This window comes from Stegostoma tigrinum, chromosome 10 (assembly GCF_030684315.1).
Source record: "Stegostoma tigrinum isolate sSteTig4 chromosome 10, sSteTig4.hap1, whole genome shotgun sequence".
NCBI classification, from domain to species: domain Eukaryota; kingdom Metazoa; phylum Chordata; class Chondrichthyes; order Orectolobiformes; family Stegostomatidae; genus Stegostoma; species Stegostoma tigrinum.
Genome location: NC_081363.1, coordinates 85,059,388 through 85,077,563, shown reverse-complemented (window position 1 = coordinate 85,077,563; position 18,176 = coordinate 85,059,388). Strand labels below are relative to the sequence as shown.

At 42.5% G+C, this 18,176-nt stretch overlaps 1 protein-coding gene across 1 annotated transcript in view; it reads right to left on the bottom strand.

Annotated features, from left to right (window-relative positions):
• heatr4 (HEAT repeat containing 4) overlaps positions 1-18,176 on the bottom strand; it is a 61,466-nt gene that overhangs the window by 29,001 nt on the left and 14,289 nt on the right. The window contains exons 5-10 of the mRNA XM_059649336.1: positions 16,476-16,670; positions 14,701-14,835; positions 11,199-11,387; positions 4,661-4,821; positions 928-1,032; positions 197-315 (exon numbers count right to left, since the gene is read on the bottom strand). Coding sequence (XP_059505319.1) covers positions 197-315; positions 928-1,032; positions 4,661-4,821; positions 11,199-11,387; positions 14,701-14,835; positions 16,476-16,670 — 904 coding nt within the window. The remainder of the gene's footprint in view (positions 1-196; positions 316-927; positions 1,033-4,660; positions 4,822-11,198; positions 11,388-14,700; positions 14,836-16,475; positions 16,671-18,176) is intronic.

The window sequence follows — 18,176 nt, the reverse complement described above, 5'->3', positions numbered from 1 at the left end:
AGGTCGAAGCTTGTGACATATCAGTTCAGACATTTGGGTGCTGGTGGAGACTCAAGACTCACTGAGGAGTGGAGCTACAGGAGACATAGGTCAAAGTCACAGCATTTTGGACAGGCTATGTAGCTCGGACCTTTACCCATTGAAACAGTCAAGGAACTGCTTCCCATTTACAGGCTTCTCCATTATTCTGTCTTACCTGAGCTTATCATGGGCTTCCTTCCCCAGTCCCAAGGCTCCCAATGAGTGTGTTGCTGCCTGTCGGACATTGCTGTTCCAGTCATTCCACATCAAGTGCACAATCTTGCGCGTTAAATCCTGGGTCATCAAAAAGGTGACAGAGCATTTTATTCCACATCCGAACAAGGAATAAGAGTAGGCCACTCAGCCCTTGGAGCTTGTTTTGACATTCAATAAGATCACGACTGTTCTGATTTTAACTTCAACTCGACATTCCTGTACATCCTTGGATATTTCATCCCCTTGGTCATCAAGAATCTATCTACCTCTACATTAAAAATACTTAGAAATTCTGCATCCACTGCCTTTTGAAGAAGGAAATTCTAAAGACAAATCACTAAGAGAAAATGTTTTAAATGGGTGACGTCTCATTTTTAAACTACGATGCCAGTTCTAGATTCTCCTTTCCACATCCAGCAAAGGAAACATTCTTTCCACATCCACCTGGTCAAGTCCCCTCAGTCTCTTATATGTTACCGTCTAAACTTTCCTCATGATGCAATCCGCTCATTCCAGGTATTAATCCAGTAAACTTTCTCTGAACTGCTTCTAACACATTAATATTCTTCTGTAGATACAGTGAACAGTACTGTATGCAGCATTCTAGATGTCATCTCAACAATCCCCTGTATAACTGAAGCATGTCCCAACAGAAGGCCAGTATACGCGACACAATGAACTCAGGCCTACCTTGTTAAGTGAACCACGCAGACAGGAGAAGACGTTGCATGCTAGCACCTTCTCTTGCCAATTGCGGCTGTTCAGATGCTTCGCCAGTATGAAATGTGCCAGAGTCTGGTTAAACAGAGAGGTTACAAAATACCAACAGGTTATACACTAGACCTTGATGAACAATGTGTATGGGGGATAGTGTATCTAACCCCATTCTGTACCAGTCCTGGGTGTGATTGATGGGGACAGAGTTTTACATTGTACCTAAACCTGTACTATACTGCCCTGGAATGTTTGTTGAAGAGTCTAGTGGGAGCTTCACTTTGTATCTAACCTTTGCTTTGCCTGTCCTGGGAGCATTTTGGGAATGTTTGAAGGAGACAGTGTAGAGAAAGCTTCACTCTGTATCTAACCTATCATTTATCACCTTTGGGAGTCCCTCAAACAAAGTTCAAAATATAAGGCGTCTGCAAGCAAATTCACCCATGGAACCTTAAAAATGGCCTGCAAAAATGTAGCAAAGGTGGTGGCGAAGAATTCGAAGGACATTTCAAACACATAAGCTAACATTATGACTAAACAATCAGGAGTATTTCAGCGGGAGCGGGAAAACAACGTAGAGTTTGATTGGTGGAAGTGTAAACCTGGTAAAGGCAGAATCTATGAGAAGCTGCTCTTCCAACCACAGATTTGTTCTCTCCTGTGCTAGCTGGTCTGGTCCTCTGAGCACAGGTTCACTCCCTCCTGTTCTTGCTCCTCCTCGAGAGAGGGAACCTATAATCAGCGAAGCAGCAAGATGGGAGAGAGGAAACTTGCGATTGACCTGAAGAGTAGTTTCAGAGTCAGGAGCAGTGAGGAGAGAGTCAGACACAACCCAGGATAGGCGAGGGAGTGCAGAGCTTGAAACATGATAGTAAAAACAAAAAAATGTCATTAGCATAGGGGTAGGACCCAACCAGCCATTTTGAAGCCTATATAGCGCCTTTGTTGCATCAAGGAGACCTCTCTAAAGAAGGTGGGAGGGGGGGCAGGCTGGAGCTACAACCCTTGAGCATTAGTGCCTGTTCGTATAGCTCAACCCCAGCTATCCCTGCATCTGGACAAAGACCTTGTTCTGCAAGATAATATGATATGAACATCTTGTGCTAAAAGACCCCATGCATAGGCATCTCCCACCCTCTCTAAATGAGGTTTCGGAAGTAGAACATCAGAATCTTCATGACAACTTGAGCCTCACACTGCTATCATAGGTCAGAATCTCTGACATCATGTCACTGGCACCTCCTGAGTGAGACACAGTGGACAGGAAAATGTTCAGCTCAAAGAACAAGGTAGCAGTTACACATTTTACCAAAAGAGTAAATCTAAGGAAAATACCGTAGGATTGGTCTCACCATAAAAAAAAAACAAGCTGACTATTTCAGTGAGCCCCTTCCACCCGTCACAGCCTATAAGATAAACAAATACCTCAGGACCCTTCAGCTCACCCTAACTCAGAAATAGTCCACCACAGTTGTCATGCATACATCCAAGCCTAGAAGCAATGGATGAGGTGATAAAGATTTCAATTCAAACTTTAATCAGCCACTGTCCTGTGTCTCAAAGGAGTATGAGCTAATTCGCCAGAGATTTTAACAGCAGAACTGGGAGAGACATAAACCACTGGGAAGGTATGATTGATGAGGAAGACAAAGAGAAGGCAAACACAATGGAGTCCTCCTCCTGATGAAATGCGTAGAGCAAAGTCTGGTCATATCTAATACCTGATTTTGTCAGAGGGACAAACACAAGACCTCAGCAACAGCCTCGCCTAGACATTGGTACCAACTTCACCGGGTCATCAGATTGAGGCAGCACCAGGGTAAACACACCATCTGTGCTAATGACAGGAGCTGACCAACTGCTCGACCATCTCCTAATCCGGTCTATTATTTCCATTAGTCCAGCCCAATAACAAGCAGCAACTTCAGAAACAGTGCCTCAGTTAAATCAATCTCGATGGATTCACAGTCTCTAAAGAAAGAGCTACCCAGTCACTGCCTCACAGCCAAACTGGAGATATTCAATGACTCAATGATGAGGAACCACAGAGTGTTTAAAGTGTCTGGATTGCCCTTAACTCCATAACAGTTACCCATAGGAAACATCAAGACAAGGCTTGACAAGACTGACCAGGAGGGCTAGTAATGATCAACTCACAAATACAAGGTGTTCCAGTATTGGAAACACCACCAAATCTCGAGGGAAAGAAAGCAGGTCCATAGACAAATGAAAGCCAAAGGTCAATGAGAGAAACAAACTGACCTAAAGAACACACAGTAGATGGAAAGCACAAGGAACTAAGGCAACTTGTCAACACCCAGGATGTGTGTGGATTCTTCAATACAGTCAAGACCATCCATGGTCTACCTATCCAAGGACCTATCCCCCTAACAGCTAAGAATAGAATAGCATTCAATCAAAACAGGCAGGTACTTGTTGGAAGGGGCACTTTGAACACTCAGTCCTCTCACGCTGCCCTCAGACTCATCCCTCAGTGTGCTGCCCTTGAATGGAGACTTAACCACAGAAGGATGTCCCTGCTGTCCACCACACAGAAGCTCATGCAATAATCCATTTTAATCATCTTTTCCACAGACTGAAGAGCTCCTCCTGGAACCATAAAGCCAGCCATTTTGAAATTAGTGGATGGCACCAGACTGGGGGTTCTAGTTAACATTCAATATTAACACACATACAAAATAGGTATGAACTAATAAATGGATTTCAATACAGATTAAGTGTGAGGCGATGTATTTTGATAGGATGAGTAAAGAAGTCACATCCTAAGACAATGAAAGGGAAGGATGAGAAGACAAAGATTCTCCTTGTGGGTCAGCTCATAGAGTAGAAATCAAAAATATTAAGATGGTCACTAACAAATCCAATTCAGAATTCAGGAAAAACAAAAGGCCTTACCCAGAAAGTAGTTAAGAATTCATAAAGTGCCATCACAAGACGTAGTTCAGGAAAACAACAATTGATGCTGGGTGAGCATGAAAGGAGACTGCAATCAAAGGATTAGGGATTGCTAAAGATGGATGGGAGACTGGTCATGAGTATTAACTCTAGCATAAAGCAACTAGGCTGATTGGCCTGTTTCTACACTGTACCTTCAATCCAACTTTCACAGTGCAGACTGTGGACTAATCTGGGATACTCATCGTCTGTATAATTCAATAGCACACAAGATTAATGCTCTCAGTCACGTGCTCACTCTTCCTCTTTTCCCCGATCTGTTCAGAATGAATACTCTCCACAGGTATATCCTCCCTCCTATTATAGTGTCTCATAATAACACCTTGTGAGTCTCTTGTACTGTCTTTCCAGAATTAATATGCAGTAGTTAAATTTACCCTTTCTCCTATTATTGACTTTCTTGAATTAATACTCTCAGACACAGGTCTATATTCTGTCCTTATTCTGTCTCCAGAATTAATACTCTTCAGTTTTACAGATTTAATCTTGCTCTGGTTGTCGTCTCTAGACTGAACACTATTACACATGGGAATTTTATCCTGTCATGTCTCCAAAACTAACATTTCCTGATTGTGAGGCAAACCCTCCTTTCACTGAATCTATCTCAGAAGGTTTGAACGGCCCATGAATTGTGCAGAAGAAGAAATAACACCAGCTAGCCTGTCCCAAACAGAAGGCAGCTGTACAGTGTGTTTGGTAATTTTGCTGCATCATAATATTCCAGCTCACGTACTGTCCTCTCACTGAGTGGGCCCAGGATCAGACAGACTTGCTTCATAATCTCTGGTTCTGGTTTATCGAAGAGATGCTGGATAATTTTGCTGACTACAGGATAGCTGTCGTCACCATTGAGAGCCAGGCTTTGAGCTGCAATCCAACGATCAGCAGAATTTCCTGTAAGACAAAAAAAGTCACTCAGCACAGACTAGGAGCCAAACTTGGCACCTTCCTGCTTCACATTTGTTTTGAAGCAAAGGAGTTCAGGGGAGTGTAAACAGAAACTGCTGGAGAAACAACAGAGACAGTTTGTTGAATCTCATATGACTTCTCTCCAGGAGTTGACAACAAGGTTGATAGAAGTGTAGGAGATTATGATGGGTTTGATATTTCCATTAGCTAATGGTAATGGACCAGGGCCCCATGCTTAAGATTTGGGACAAGTGCTAGATCAGATGTGAAGAAGAATCTTTCTTCAGAATGAGTGAGAATATGCTCAAAGCCACAACTAATGAGGAAGCAGAGATGACAGCGATGGACTGTTCTGTTCAGAGCTAGTATGGACTTGGTGGGCTGAATGGTCATCTTCTATATCATTATAATGCAATATGTTCTGTATTATCTGGTGCATCCTGGCACTGAGACAGAGATCCATAAATTAGTACTGAAATAAAATACTGGAGATCATGGCAGATCAGACAGCATCCATGCAGAGACAGCAAGCTAAGGTTTCAAGTCTGGATGATTCTTCATCAGACTGAAGTGTGGAGGGGGCAGTATTTATGCTATAGCTTGGGCAGAGGGCATGGGCTGGATGTGGTAGTGGTGGGTGTAGGGTGCGGGTGGAGAAAGAAATGTTGATAGTCCACATCAAGTGATCAGAATGTGAGAATGGCAGAACGATGGTGTGTCTCCTGCTAGACTTGAAAGGACAGACAGCCCCACTGAGATGGGGAGAAGAGATGGCACATGATAACAGAATGTAACAAACTTTAAAAAAAAGGAAAGAAATGGGAGTTGGTTCACAATTTGAATGCGTTGAACTCAATATTATGTCCAGAAGGCTGTAAAGTGCCTAGTCTGAAAATAAGATGTTGTTCCTCCAGTTTGTGCTGTGATTCACTGGAACACTCCAGCATGCCAAGGACAGACACATGGGCATACGAGCAGGATGCCGTATTAAAATGACCAGCTATGGCAAGGTTGGGGTCACGTGTGCACACAAATCAGTCACCCAGTCTGTGTTTGGTTTCTCCAGTGTAGAGTAGGCTACACTGGGTGCAGTGACTACAGTACACAAGATTGGAAGAGGTACAAGTGAAATGCTGCTTCACGTGGAAAGACTGTTTAGGCCCTTGGATGGTGAGCAGGGAGGAGGTAAAGGGCTGCCCTTATAAATGTTGCACCTTCTGGGGGTTACATGGGAGGGTGCCGTGGGGAGAGTGGGGGTTGTGTTGGTGGTTGTGGAATGGACAAGGGTGTCTCGGAGAGAATAATCCCTGCGAAATGCAGACTGGGGAGTGAGGAGAAGATGTGTTTGGTGGTGACACACTGCTGGAGTTGACTTCATTTCTCTCCATTTCACTACAGTGTTCAACAAGATACTCTACATCGGAGAAGCGAAATGCAGACTGGGTGACCGCTTTGTGAAAAACCTCTAGTCCATAACCCCGACCTTCCCATAGCTGGTCATTTTAACACAGCGGCCTACTCATATGCCCAAGTGTCTGTCCTTGGCATGCTGATGTGTTCCAGTGAATCACAGCACCAATTGGAGGAAAAATATCTCATTTTCAGACTTGGCACTTTACAGCCTTCTGGGCTTAATACTGAATTCAACACATTCAAATAGTGAACCAATTCCTAGTTCTTCCCAAGAGATAGTAAAAGCTGCCGATGTTGGAGTTAGAGATAACAGTGTGGAGCTGATGGAACACAGCAGGCCAGGTAGCATCAGATGAGCTGGAAAGTTGACGTTTCGAATAGGGACCTTCTTCAGAAATGACCCAAAACATCAACTTTCCTGCTCCTCTGATACTGCCTGGCCTGCTGTTATCCTCCAGTTCACACCGTTACCTATTTCTTCCCTTTCATTTAGCTTGTTACATTCTGTTATCATGTACTGTCTCCCCTTCACCAACCCCTCTTCCCCCAACACCCACCAATCTCAGTGGGACTATCTGTCAAAGAATCATAGAATGCCTATAGTGTGGAAACAGGGCCTTTGGCTCAACAAGTCCACGCCGACCCACAAAGCATCCTGTCCAGACACATCCCCCTTTATGCCACTTAATCTACACATCCCTGAACACTATGGGCAATTTAGTTTGGCCAATCCACCTGGCCTGCGTATCTTTGGACTGTGGGAGGAAAGCAGAGAACACGGAGAAAACCCACTCAGACACAGGGAGAACATGCAAACTCCACACAGACAGTCGCCCGAGGATGGATTCTAACCCAGATTCCTGGCGCTGTGAGGCAGCAGTGATAGCCATTGAACCACCATGCTATGTCCTTTCTTACCTGGCAGGAGACACACCATTGTTCTGCCATTCTCACATTCTGATCATTTGATCTGAACTATCGACATCTTTTCTCCACTAACCCCACACCTCACCCACATCCCCCCAAAATATAGCATAAATGCTGTCCCCTCCACACTTCACTTCAGCTCTGATGAAGAGTCATCTAAACTTGAAAAGTTAGCTTGCTGTCTCTCCATGGACGCTGTCTGACCCGCTGTGATCGCCAGCATTTGTTGTTTCCAGCACATAATCCAGCATCTGTAGTAATTTGCTTCTATGAATTAGCAGTTGGGGGATTTTGTGTTAGCTATGAAGTACTCATCTCTCAACTGAGAAGGTTGTTGATTCAAATCCAACCCCAGGGATCTGAACACAATGTCTAGTCATATATATTGCCATGTAGATCTGACGGAATATTGTACTGTTATCTTTAGGATGAGACTTTTATTTTCAAGTTCAGTGGTCTTCTCAAGTGCATGCAGAAAGTCACCAGCATTCCTTAAATAACAGCATGAGAGTTTCTGCCAGTGTCATGGCCAGATCTTATCCTTGAGCAAGTAGGATGTCTAACCATTATCTCACTTGTGTCTGTGGACATCACATCAATTGTTTTCCACAATTAGCTGCCATTGTTGCTGTATTTCAGCAGTGGCCAAAAATGATTGAAATGCAATAAGACCAAATGCTGAACAATGGAAGGAGCACAGTGGAAGGGAACAAATGGGACGGTGGGGTGGGCAATGGAAGGAGCACAGTGGGAGGGCACAGGCTTGGGTAGGGGCACTGTTATCTCAGCAACCTATTGAAATGGATGTTAACATAAAATTAGTTAGAGAAGATGGACTGGGGATTGTGGAAATGGTGGAAGGAGACGGCTGAGGTGCATGAGGTTGGTGGTTGGAGTGCGGGATGGAGAGGATGGACTAGGGATGTGGGGTTTGAGAGGTTGGTGGGTGTATTAGAATTCAGTGGGACAGGATGGGCTGGTAGTGGATAAGGACAGACAGGCCACAATGAGAAGGCAGCAAAATCATCAAAGTATGACAACACAGCAAAGCAAGTATGCGACTGGCAAGCATTTCTCCTTAATTTTTACCCTCTTTAAACTACATCACTGGCTTAAACTCAGAAATTAACATCTTAATCAAGCTAAGAATAATTTAAAATGAATTATTTGAAGGGTATATCTTGACAAAGAGTTATTCTAGAGACACATATTGAAAGGTTAATCAAGGGACTAACCAGACACGAAAAGAGGACTAGAGAATTTCTAAGGTCATGAATGGACAGCAGAGATGTGCGCTTTGCAGGTGAACTTCAGACCAGATTTTTGCTGAGGTCAAGACGATATAGCAGTCTTTTTAAAAAGGCAGATGGAAACCCGAAAGCATAAGTCCCAGCTCATTTCCAGCAGACTGTGTGTTTACTGGTGGGGTGGGAGGGTGGCGGGGGGAGACAGGTTATAGTACTACCAGGCAATTGGAAATTAAAATGGAGTTCAAACAGACCCCTGCTCTTATGGGCTTGATCTGCAGTGCTGTCACAACAATTTTAAGGAGGAGGCTTCAAATCTTGTAACGTGGATTTAAAGTGTCACAGTCTTAAGGGATTTAAATCACTGGCCTTATAAAATTGCAGGAAAATCAGTCTTCAGCTTTCAATTTTAGTACAAGAAACAGACACCCACTGGTGAGTGAAAATTTCAAAGTCTGTGTAAACTGTGAGAATCGCTTCATAGGAAATAGATAAGTTGATGGAGTGGACACATTGATGGCAGACGACAATCAATGTGGAGAAGGGAAGTGGAATTTTGTATAAGGAACATAAAAGATGAGGGAAAGATATGGGCTGACTGGACCAAGTGAGTGAGGAGGAATATTGGGATAAGACTAGTGATGGAAAAATACAAGGAATAATCTGAAATAAAAGTACTAGATCAGAAGGCCACCTTCAATGGGGAGAGAAGGGATCTAACCAGGGTAAAATGGAACCAAAAGGTTGGCAGGAAATGCTGTAACAGAACAATGGGTGATCGTTAGATGGTTCAGGTACAAGCTAGGTACATTCCAACAAGAGGGAAAAGGCTGGGAACTAAGGACAGTGCTCTTTGGATGGTGATGGAGTGTTGATACAATAAAAAGAGAGAGAGTGAATGTGCACATCAGGTGAATTCTCCAAGTGAAAACCAGGTTAGATACAATAGGCTGGGAGCAGAGATGAAGTAACACTGTCACTGGAAGAATTTAAGTGGAGAATGGCAAAAGGGAACGCAAAAAGCAACACCAACCTTGGCACCAACGCTTAAGAATAACAGCTTTTTTTTTAAACATAAGAAGAACTCACTGTGACACACAATTTTAGAGAGAGATCATCCACATATAGACAAATCTAATTAACTATTACCACATTATTAGTAAACTAACTGCCTCTGAAACAATGCTAAAACCCAGGCACATAACAGAGTTTTAACTACAACATTTTATTAAGAGGGTTTATAAAATATAAAATCAGGATTGATGACATGTGGTCCTGCCACAGGTTAGTTTTAGATTGATTGAAAGAATAGTCTCTGTTAATCAGGGATTGTCTGTAAATGCGGAATATTGAGGTTAGGACAGTTAGTCAGGGATATCGGTCTGAGATTTAACATTGTTCAAGGCAGTTAGTCAGAGACTTTAGCCAGTGTGAAAATGAGATGTTTTGTTTGAAGGAATTAATTGGTTTCCTGTACAAGGGCCAGATTTTAGATCAGTTTGAGGTCTGTCTTGAATTTTTAATAAGTATAACTTTTCTGTGTTACTGTAGTCCAAAGAGTTTTCAATTGTCAATGATTGTCAGCTTGATTATGCTGAACAAAATGTGATATTATTTATTAACTTGGTGACCTCATCCTATCAGATTGTATATATCTGTTGAACATGAAGCATTTAAACTATATACTTTGAAAGGGTTGAGACTTTTAATTAGGTTAGCTCAACCGAATCAAACTAATCCAAAACTATATAAATAAAAACTAAATTAACTACGGATGCTGTAAATCAAGAATAAAAACAGAAGTTGCTGGAAAAGCTCAGCAGATCTGGCAGCAACTGTAAAGAAAAAACATCAGAGGTAACGTTTCGAGTCCAAAGAACCCTTCCTCAGAATTCACCAGACTCGAAACATTAACTAGGATATTTTTTTCTTCACAGATGCTGCCAGACCTGCTGAACTTTTCCAGCAACTTCTGTTTTTGACCAAAGCTATATAAACTCCATTTTGAAGCTTATTGTGTTAGTTGGCTAAACGTTTGGCTTAAGGACAGAAAACAGTGAGTCTTGGTACATGTTTTCTATCTACTATATCCTCCAGTTTGAAAAACAATGCTCCCCGAGACATGTCAGGACCACAATTTTATTGGTACAGATTTTCAAGAATAAAGACAGTGAATACAAATGCAGGGAAATTATGTTGAACTCTGATAAAGCTCTGATGGACCAGGCCAGAGGTACCGCATCAGTTCGGGTCACCACACCTTAGAAAGAGATGCACAGAAGATTTACAACAATAGTTTGAATGATGAGAAAGTTTCACAACAAAAAAGTTGGAAAGATTGGCATAAAAAAAGGTTGAAGAGAAATTTGATAGAGGTGTACAAGATTTTGCCTGGTTTAATTGAGATAAGCAAAAAGGAGGTCTCTCTTAGCTAGTGGTAAAAGGATTGTGGGACATAGATTCAGCAGGGGAAGCAATGAAGAATGCTTCTATACAGCAAGTGTTGACTTGGAACTTAATTGTTTACCAAGATGATGACAGTAGAAGCAATGTCTTCAAAATGAAATTGGAAAGGGTCTTGAAGGAAATAAACTTGCAGGGCTGAGAAAATGAGATTGACCCAATTGTACTAGAGAGCCAGTATGGATTTGATGGGCTGAAAAGCTTCCTACAGTATCATAATTACTTTTTGACTTGATATAAATTGGATAGTCCTAAAGTCCTGGATATATATACAAAGCTTTTTCTCATGCATCAGCCTATGCTAGTTCATACCATGAAGGAGATTGTCACGTAGGATCTCTGTAACTCTTTCATTCACTTTCTCCATTGTGACGTGGCAGATCGCTGCTGCCAATTGCACATGCTTGTTATTGCTGTTCAGGGCCTCACTAATCAGTGGTTGGAGAGACTCGGGCACAGCTTGAACTTCACTCGCATCCCTCAAGTGAAGATTGATACCATCTAGAATGAAATTAGTGGCATTTTACAGAAATTCAGTCACTTGAAAATTTGTCCTGTCCATCTACAGCCCTGTTTATGACTCTTAGAATTCCAAAATCCTACCGGGCAGAAGGTGGAATTTAGATTTATTAATAAAAGAGAATTTTAATCCGTGACAGTGGCCATGAAACTATCATCGGTCATCATAAAAACCCACCTGGTTCACTCATGTGCTTTAGGGAAGGAAATCTACCATTCTCACTGGTCTATCTACAGAGATAGCAAGAAACGCCAGTGCTAGAGCCAGAATCAATCCAATGTGGAGCTGGAGGGACACAGCAGCTCAGGCAGCATCAGAGGAACAGGAAAGTCGACATTTTGGGACTAAATGTCGACTTTCCTGTTCCTCTGATGCTGCCCGGCCTGCTGGTCTATTCGACCTGTGACTCCAGACCCACAGCAAAGCAGCTGACTCTTAACTTCCCTCTCTGAAATGGCCAACCCAGCTACTTGGTTCAATAATAATTAGGGATGGACAACAAATGCTGGCTTTGGCACAGAGGTCCAGATCCCATGAAAGAATAAATAAATGAGACACCCCTCGCCCCACCAATTGAAAATAATGGGAATAGATGAAGACACATTCTGGCCTGATTTTGTGTGAAGAGACAATATGAAACTGCCAATGCTCAGCACATAATGTAGTAAATCAGCAGCAACCTCTGCAGTCTCTACTTGTAAGTTAAACACAGCTATCAGGACATTGCTGCCCAATTTGATCTGATTCTCCAGATGTAATGCTACAATGATACTTGAATGAGAGTTTTGCCATTGAAGAATGTGAGCATACGAATGCCATGGGATTACAGAAGCGTTATGGCACAAGAGGCAGTTATTCAGCTGTTCTGCTTGTACCAACACTTCAAGTGAGCATCTTTACCTTGTGCCAACCTTGCACTTTTTGTCCATACCTGTCCATATTATTTTTATCCAAGTAATCATCCAATGATTCGGCCACCGCTCGAGGATTGTGTGCAGTTCTGGAATCCACATTATTGAAGGGATGCGCTAGCATTAGAGAGGATGCAAAGGAGATTGAACCAGGATGTTGTCTGGGCTGGCGAGATTCAGTTATGAAAAGAGACTGGGCGGGCTGGAGTCATTTTCCTCAGAGCAGAGGAAATTGACAGAGACATGACTGTGATATAAAATTGTAAGGGTGGTAAAAGCAGAAACCCTCATACTATTTAAGAAGTATGTAGATGTATACTTTGGCCTTTCTAGTGCATAAAGCTATGGGCCAAATCACTTTCTAGTGCATAAAGCTATGGGCCAAATCACTGTCTTCAATGCTCCCTAGAATATAGTACCCAAATTTAACAATACTGCAGTTGACAACTCTGGACTGCATATTTTTATCAAGACCATAAAACATAGGAGTAAATTTAGGCCATTCAGCCCATTGAGTAGCCCCGCCATTCAATTAGACTGTGCCTGATCTGATAGTCCTCAACTCCACTTTCTTGCCTTTTCTCCTTAACCACTGATTCCCTTGCTGATTGAAATCTGTCTCTCAGCCTTGAATATAACAGCCTCAACAGCGATCTGCAGCAAAGAATTCCACGGATTCACTACCCTCAAACGTAAGAAATTCCTCCTCATCTCTGCCTTGAATGTGTAATCCCTTATTCTGAGATCATCCCTTCTGATCCTAGACTCTCCCACAACAGGAAACAACATCTCTGCATCTACCCTGTTCAGTCCCCCAAGAATCTTGTACGTTTCACATTTCACATATTTCTAAATTCCAGTGAGTACAGGGTCAACCTACTGCCAACTCTCCTTATAAGCCAGTCCTTTCCACCTTACCTGGTGTCAACCGAGAATACCTTCTCTGGACCGCTTGTTTCATATTTCTCAATGATTAGATTAGATTCCCTACAGTGTGGAAACAGGCCCTTCGGCCCAACAGGTCCACACTGCCCCTTGGAGCATCCCACCCAGACCCATCTCCCTATAACCCACACAGCCCTGAACACTACGGGCAATTTAGCATGGCCAATCCTCCTAGCCTGCACATCACGTGAGGATTTCTCAATTGTCCCTGCTGCTCAGTGAGAGATTCTTTCTCCATCCTTCTGCAAGTGCCTATATCACACTGTATTTATCCCTGTGGGTCAACGATTCTCCTGATATCTCAGTCTACCACTCCAATAATGATACTGTGCGACACTTCCAATTAGTCCTTTATTTTCCATGAAATTCTCTCTGTATGGGTGACTATGTACATTATTTCAACTGCTCCATGCGTCCCAGCCCCCACCCCAATCGTAGCTGTTACTGTTAGTATTACTCATTACTCCTATTGTCCCCATTACTTTATGTGCACGAGAGTGTGTGTGTGAGAGAGAGTGTGTGGGGGGGGGGGGAGGAGGAGGAGGAGGAGGAAGGGTGAATGCCGTAAATACTACAGCCAAGGGAGAGGAGGTTTTTGGGGTTTTTTGCCCCTTTTTGGCAGTTCACCCATCTCTGTAACTGATATACTCTAATAACTAATAAGCAGACATCAAAAAAACTACACAAGGGGGTGTGGCTCAAGAAAAAAAACTGATTAGTTCTTTATGGAGATTGATGGCAATCTCCTGGTGACTGACTTTGCCGTCAATCTCTTGGTGACTCCCCTTCACCAGTTGGGAATCGGCTAGGGCGGAACAGGCCTAATGCTTGTATTTTAACAGCGACTGTAAAATTACCAGATTATTGTAAAATTCTTAAAACAAAACTGCAAATGCTGGAAATATGAAGCAGAAACTGAGATCGCTGGAGAAACTTAGCAATTCTGGCAACATGTGGGGAGAAAACACAGTTAATCTTTCAGGACTAATGACCCTTCTTCAGAATCATTGACTCAGCTTTCTCTCCACAGTTGCTGCAAGACCTGCTGAATTTCTCCAGAGTCTCTAGTTTTCACTGCTTTTGTCATTGCAAAACTTTATCTGGCTCACCAATGCCCTCAAGAAAAGGACATCTACAATCCTTCTTCGATCTGGCCTACTTGTGAATCCAGAGCCACAGTGAACAGACACTGAATTGCCTAGCAAAGCACTGAATTGAGAGCAAAGATGAACAAAAATGCTGGCTCTGACACTGTTAGAAACAATAGTGGTGTTCCACTGTTACACTGCCCTAGGAACCACCTAAACTGCTTCCATTTACAAAGATCACAAGTCGTTATGTCATCGGTAAGGTCAAAAGAGCTGCAAACATTTTAGAAATCAGCAACGATGCAACACTGAAATGAAATTTCTTTCTGATTTATAAATGTAAATCACACCTTTGTCTTCTTCCAGTTTTGGACGCTCAATGGCTCCTGATGCACAAGTTGCAAGGGCACTGAGCTGGACATTTCTATGTATTGCTTTGAGGTCTCTCTTCAGTTCTTCTATAGTGACATCCTGCCAATGCGAATCTACAGTGTAACAGAATTTTAAAACTGTATGTTGCAACACTGTTTTCAGCTTACATAGTACTATAGGAGGATTTACATAACAGTCAATGACTGTGTCTGAGAAGAATCCAGTTTCTACTGAAACTACATGCAGCAAGATCACATGGTCAGCTCTCAATCGGTTCAGGGAACCTGACTCAGGAAATAAACTGACAACTGAGAATCACAGATAATAAAATGTGAGGCTGGATGAACACAGCAGGCCCAGCAGCATCTCAGGAGCACAAAAGCTGACGTTTCGGGAGAGCTCTCCGATGAAGGGTCTAGGCCCGAAACGTCAGCTTTTGTGCTCCTGAGATGCTGCTGGGCCTGCTGTGTTCATCCAGCTTCACATTTTATTATCTTGGATTCTCCAGCATCTGCAGTTCCCATTATCATTGATTTCTACTCCCTGTTTTCAGTCCCAGTAAGTAATCCTCAGTCCGTGCTAATATATTTCTCCCGATCCCACAGGACCAAATTGTGTGCAACAGCCACTTGCATGGCACCTTATCAAATGTTGTTTTGAAAATCCTAGTTCACCATATCCAGCTACTTACTCACTCACTCCGCCACAAACACACAAATTCATTCATTTCTTCAGGCTGGATCCCAAGACCTAGCTGAAAATAGGCAATTTATCCAAGATTAACCATGATTACAAGAGCTAGGCTAATGAAAGCCTCTTTCTGCTAATGATATTCTGTTCGCAACACCCCATCTCATTGCTTGAACACTTTCCCATGAAGCTTTTATTCTATAAGGGAATGAATATTTATTGCAAATTTTGAATTAATAGTTTGAATGATTCAGCACTTCTGAAAACCATACTTCAGCGCAGGTCAGTGGGTATGAAAACCGTACTCCAGTCATACTCAAATTTCAGCAGAGCCTGTACCCTAATGAGAGTGTGTGTTGCAGGTTGTACAGGTGCTGACTGGCAGGTTCGGTGGGAGCTGACTGTCACTGGGGAGGGGGGGGGGGGAGGAAGAGAGAGGCAGTACAATAGGAGCTGACTGTCACTACAGAGATGGGTACAATGGGAGCTGACTCACTGGGGAGAAGGGTACAATGGGAGCTGACTGTCACTTGGGTGGCAGGTTCCACAAGGTGCTGAATCTGACTGGGTGTAGGCTAGACGGATGTTGACTCTCATTGTTGGCTTGGGCTACTTGGGGCTACTTAAGGTTTTAATTAAAAATTTGTAACAAGTGAGGTTTCACGTTTTAATAAATGACGACATAGTGACCATAAAGCTGTTAACAAGACCTAAAAACCCATCTGATCCACTGCCGTCCTTTAAGGAAGGATCTTGACTCCTTTACCAGTCTGACCTGTTTCAAACTTTAAATACAACAGTCTGTCCTTGTTTAGACCAAGTTCTGCTTTCACACCAACAACACCCTCTATCATATTGCATGGCACTTTCACTACTTTAAATGGAATAAATTGGGAACAGATAGAGCATAACTGGGTAAATAAATATTAAACTCTTGTCACTCTGAAATAATTGGTGCCCATGGAATATTTGATGCCCAATAGCCTACAGTAGCTATTGACATAAAATGAGGAACATCATGGAAATAATTTGCTAATTTTTTTTCTGAGCACAAAAAACTTACAGATGCGCCAAGCTTTGATCCATCCCGTGACCATGTTGCGCATTACTTGCAGGTCCTCTTGCATTTTAAAGGATTTCTTCACTTTTTTTTCCACCAGATCATAGTCTGGCAGTCTCAGTCCTTGCTCCATGGTGTAATCAGTGAGGGTAGGCAGGCCTGTCCACCGCCTCAAGCCTTTCGACACCCTCTTGGATTCTGCATGGATAAAGGTGCAATCAATTCTTCCACTGGCAGAAACAGTTTCATTATCAGTGAAGCTTCTCTGAACAGCCATAATTCTTCATCCTCATCCTTCAAGCATCTTGGGCCTCAGTATTCTGACTTGAGAAGCAGCTCTCATTATCCCCACCACACACCCCACTTCAAAAAGTCCTACACTATGGTATAATTTTATTCATCACGTTAGAGGTGCTCTTCTTTTTTGGTTTATGACTCTACTTTAGAAAAAACGAAAAGGAAGGGTAAAATGCCGCGTAAGGTAATAGGGCAAGGTGTTAACTCGCTGCGAACTTATTCACTTCAACACGGTCAAAATAAGGCCTCATACAGTCCCCAGTTGATCAAGTAAGTAGAAAAGTGTTATTTTTATTGTGATGGAAAGGCAATATGAAAGATTATGCTTCAGTAAATCATATCAGGAGGGCTGTGCACTGTACTGGTTTCCTTATTTGAAGAAGAGAGTGTAAAAGCACTGAAAGCAGTCAGAGTATGTTTACTAGACTAATACTGGAAGGGGCAGGTTGCCTTACGAAATAAGGTTGAACAGCCTAGACCTATATCTGCTCAAATTTCGAACAGTAAGGGGCAACTTGATTGAAACACAAGTTCCTTAGGCGTTTTGACGGGAGGGGATGTTGAGAGGATGTTTCCTCTTTTGAAAGACTCTAGAACTAGTGTTTAAAATTAAAGGATTATCTACTTCAGACATGAAACGAAAATAATTCTCAGAAGGATGATTGTCTTTGGAGCTCTCTTCCTTACAGCCAGTGAAGCAGAATCTTTAAATATTTTTAAGGCAGTGGTTGATTCTCAGTTAGCAAGAGGATGAAAAATTATCAGGGGTAGGAGGAGCGCAGGTAAAGTTACAAGCAAATCAGTCATTATCTCACTGAATGGTGGAATAGGCTCAAAGTTCCAAGGGGCCTCATTATTACCTGCTCCTGACATATGCTTGTTCTCAAAGCCTTTCAAAAGGCTGGAATATGGGCAAGGAGTACTGTTTTAAAGATACTTTGATAAAAGAAGGGAAAAACACTCTTGATTATTAGAATGAAGGAAGCTGAAGTCACAGGAAAAGCACTCAAACAAGCATCCAGAGAAGACAAATCAGCAAAGGGAAGGTACAGCGTAGAAATCCAATATGCAGTTGCTTCTAAAATGAGCACAAACTTTCAAATTTCATATTGCATCCCTCGTTCCCAAGCTAAACTGCAGCACCTGTCAAAATCATTTTGCAACTCCTTGGTGCTCAGAGTTACCATCAATTGTGATACAAGCAACATAACAACAACCTTCTTAAAAAGGCAGCAATATCTATAAACTACACAAAATAGGAAGGGTGACCTATTGTAAAATACACTGGTAACAATCCACGCTCTTCCACCATTACCTCAACATTGTCCTGGCTAAGACCATAAAACACAGCAGCAGAATAGGCTATTCAGTCCATCGAGTCTATTGAGTCTGCTCTTTCATTCAATG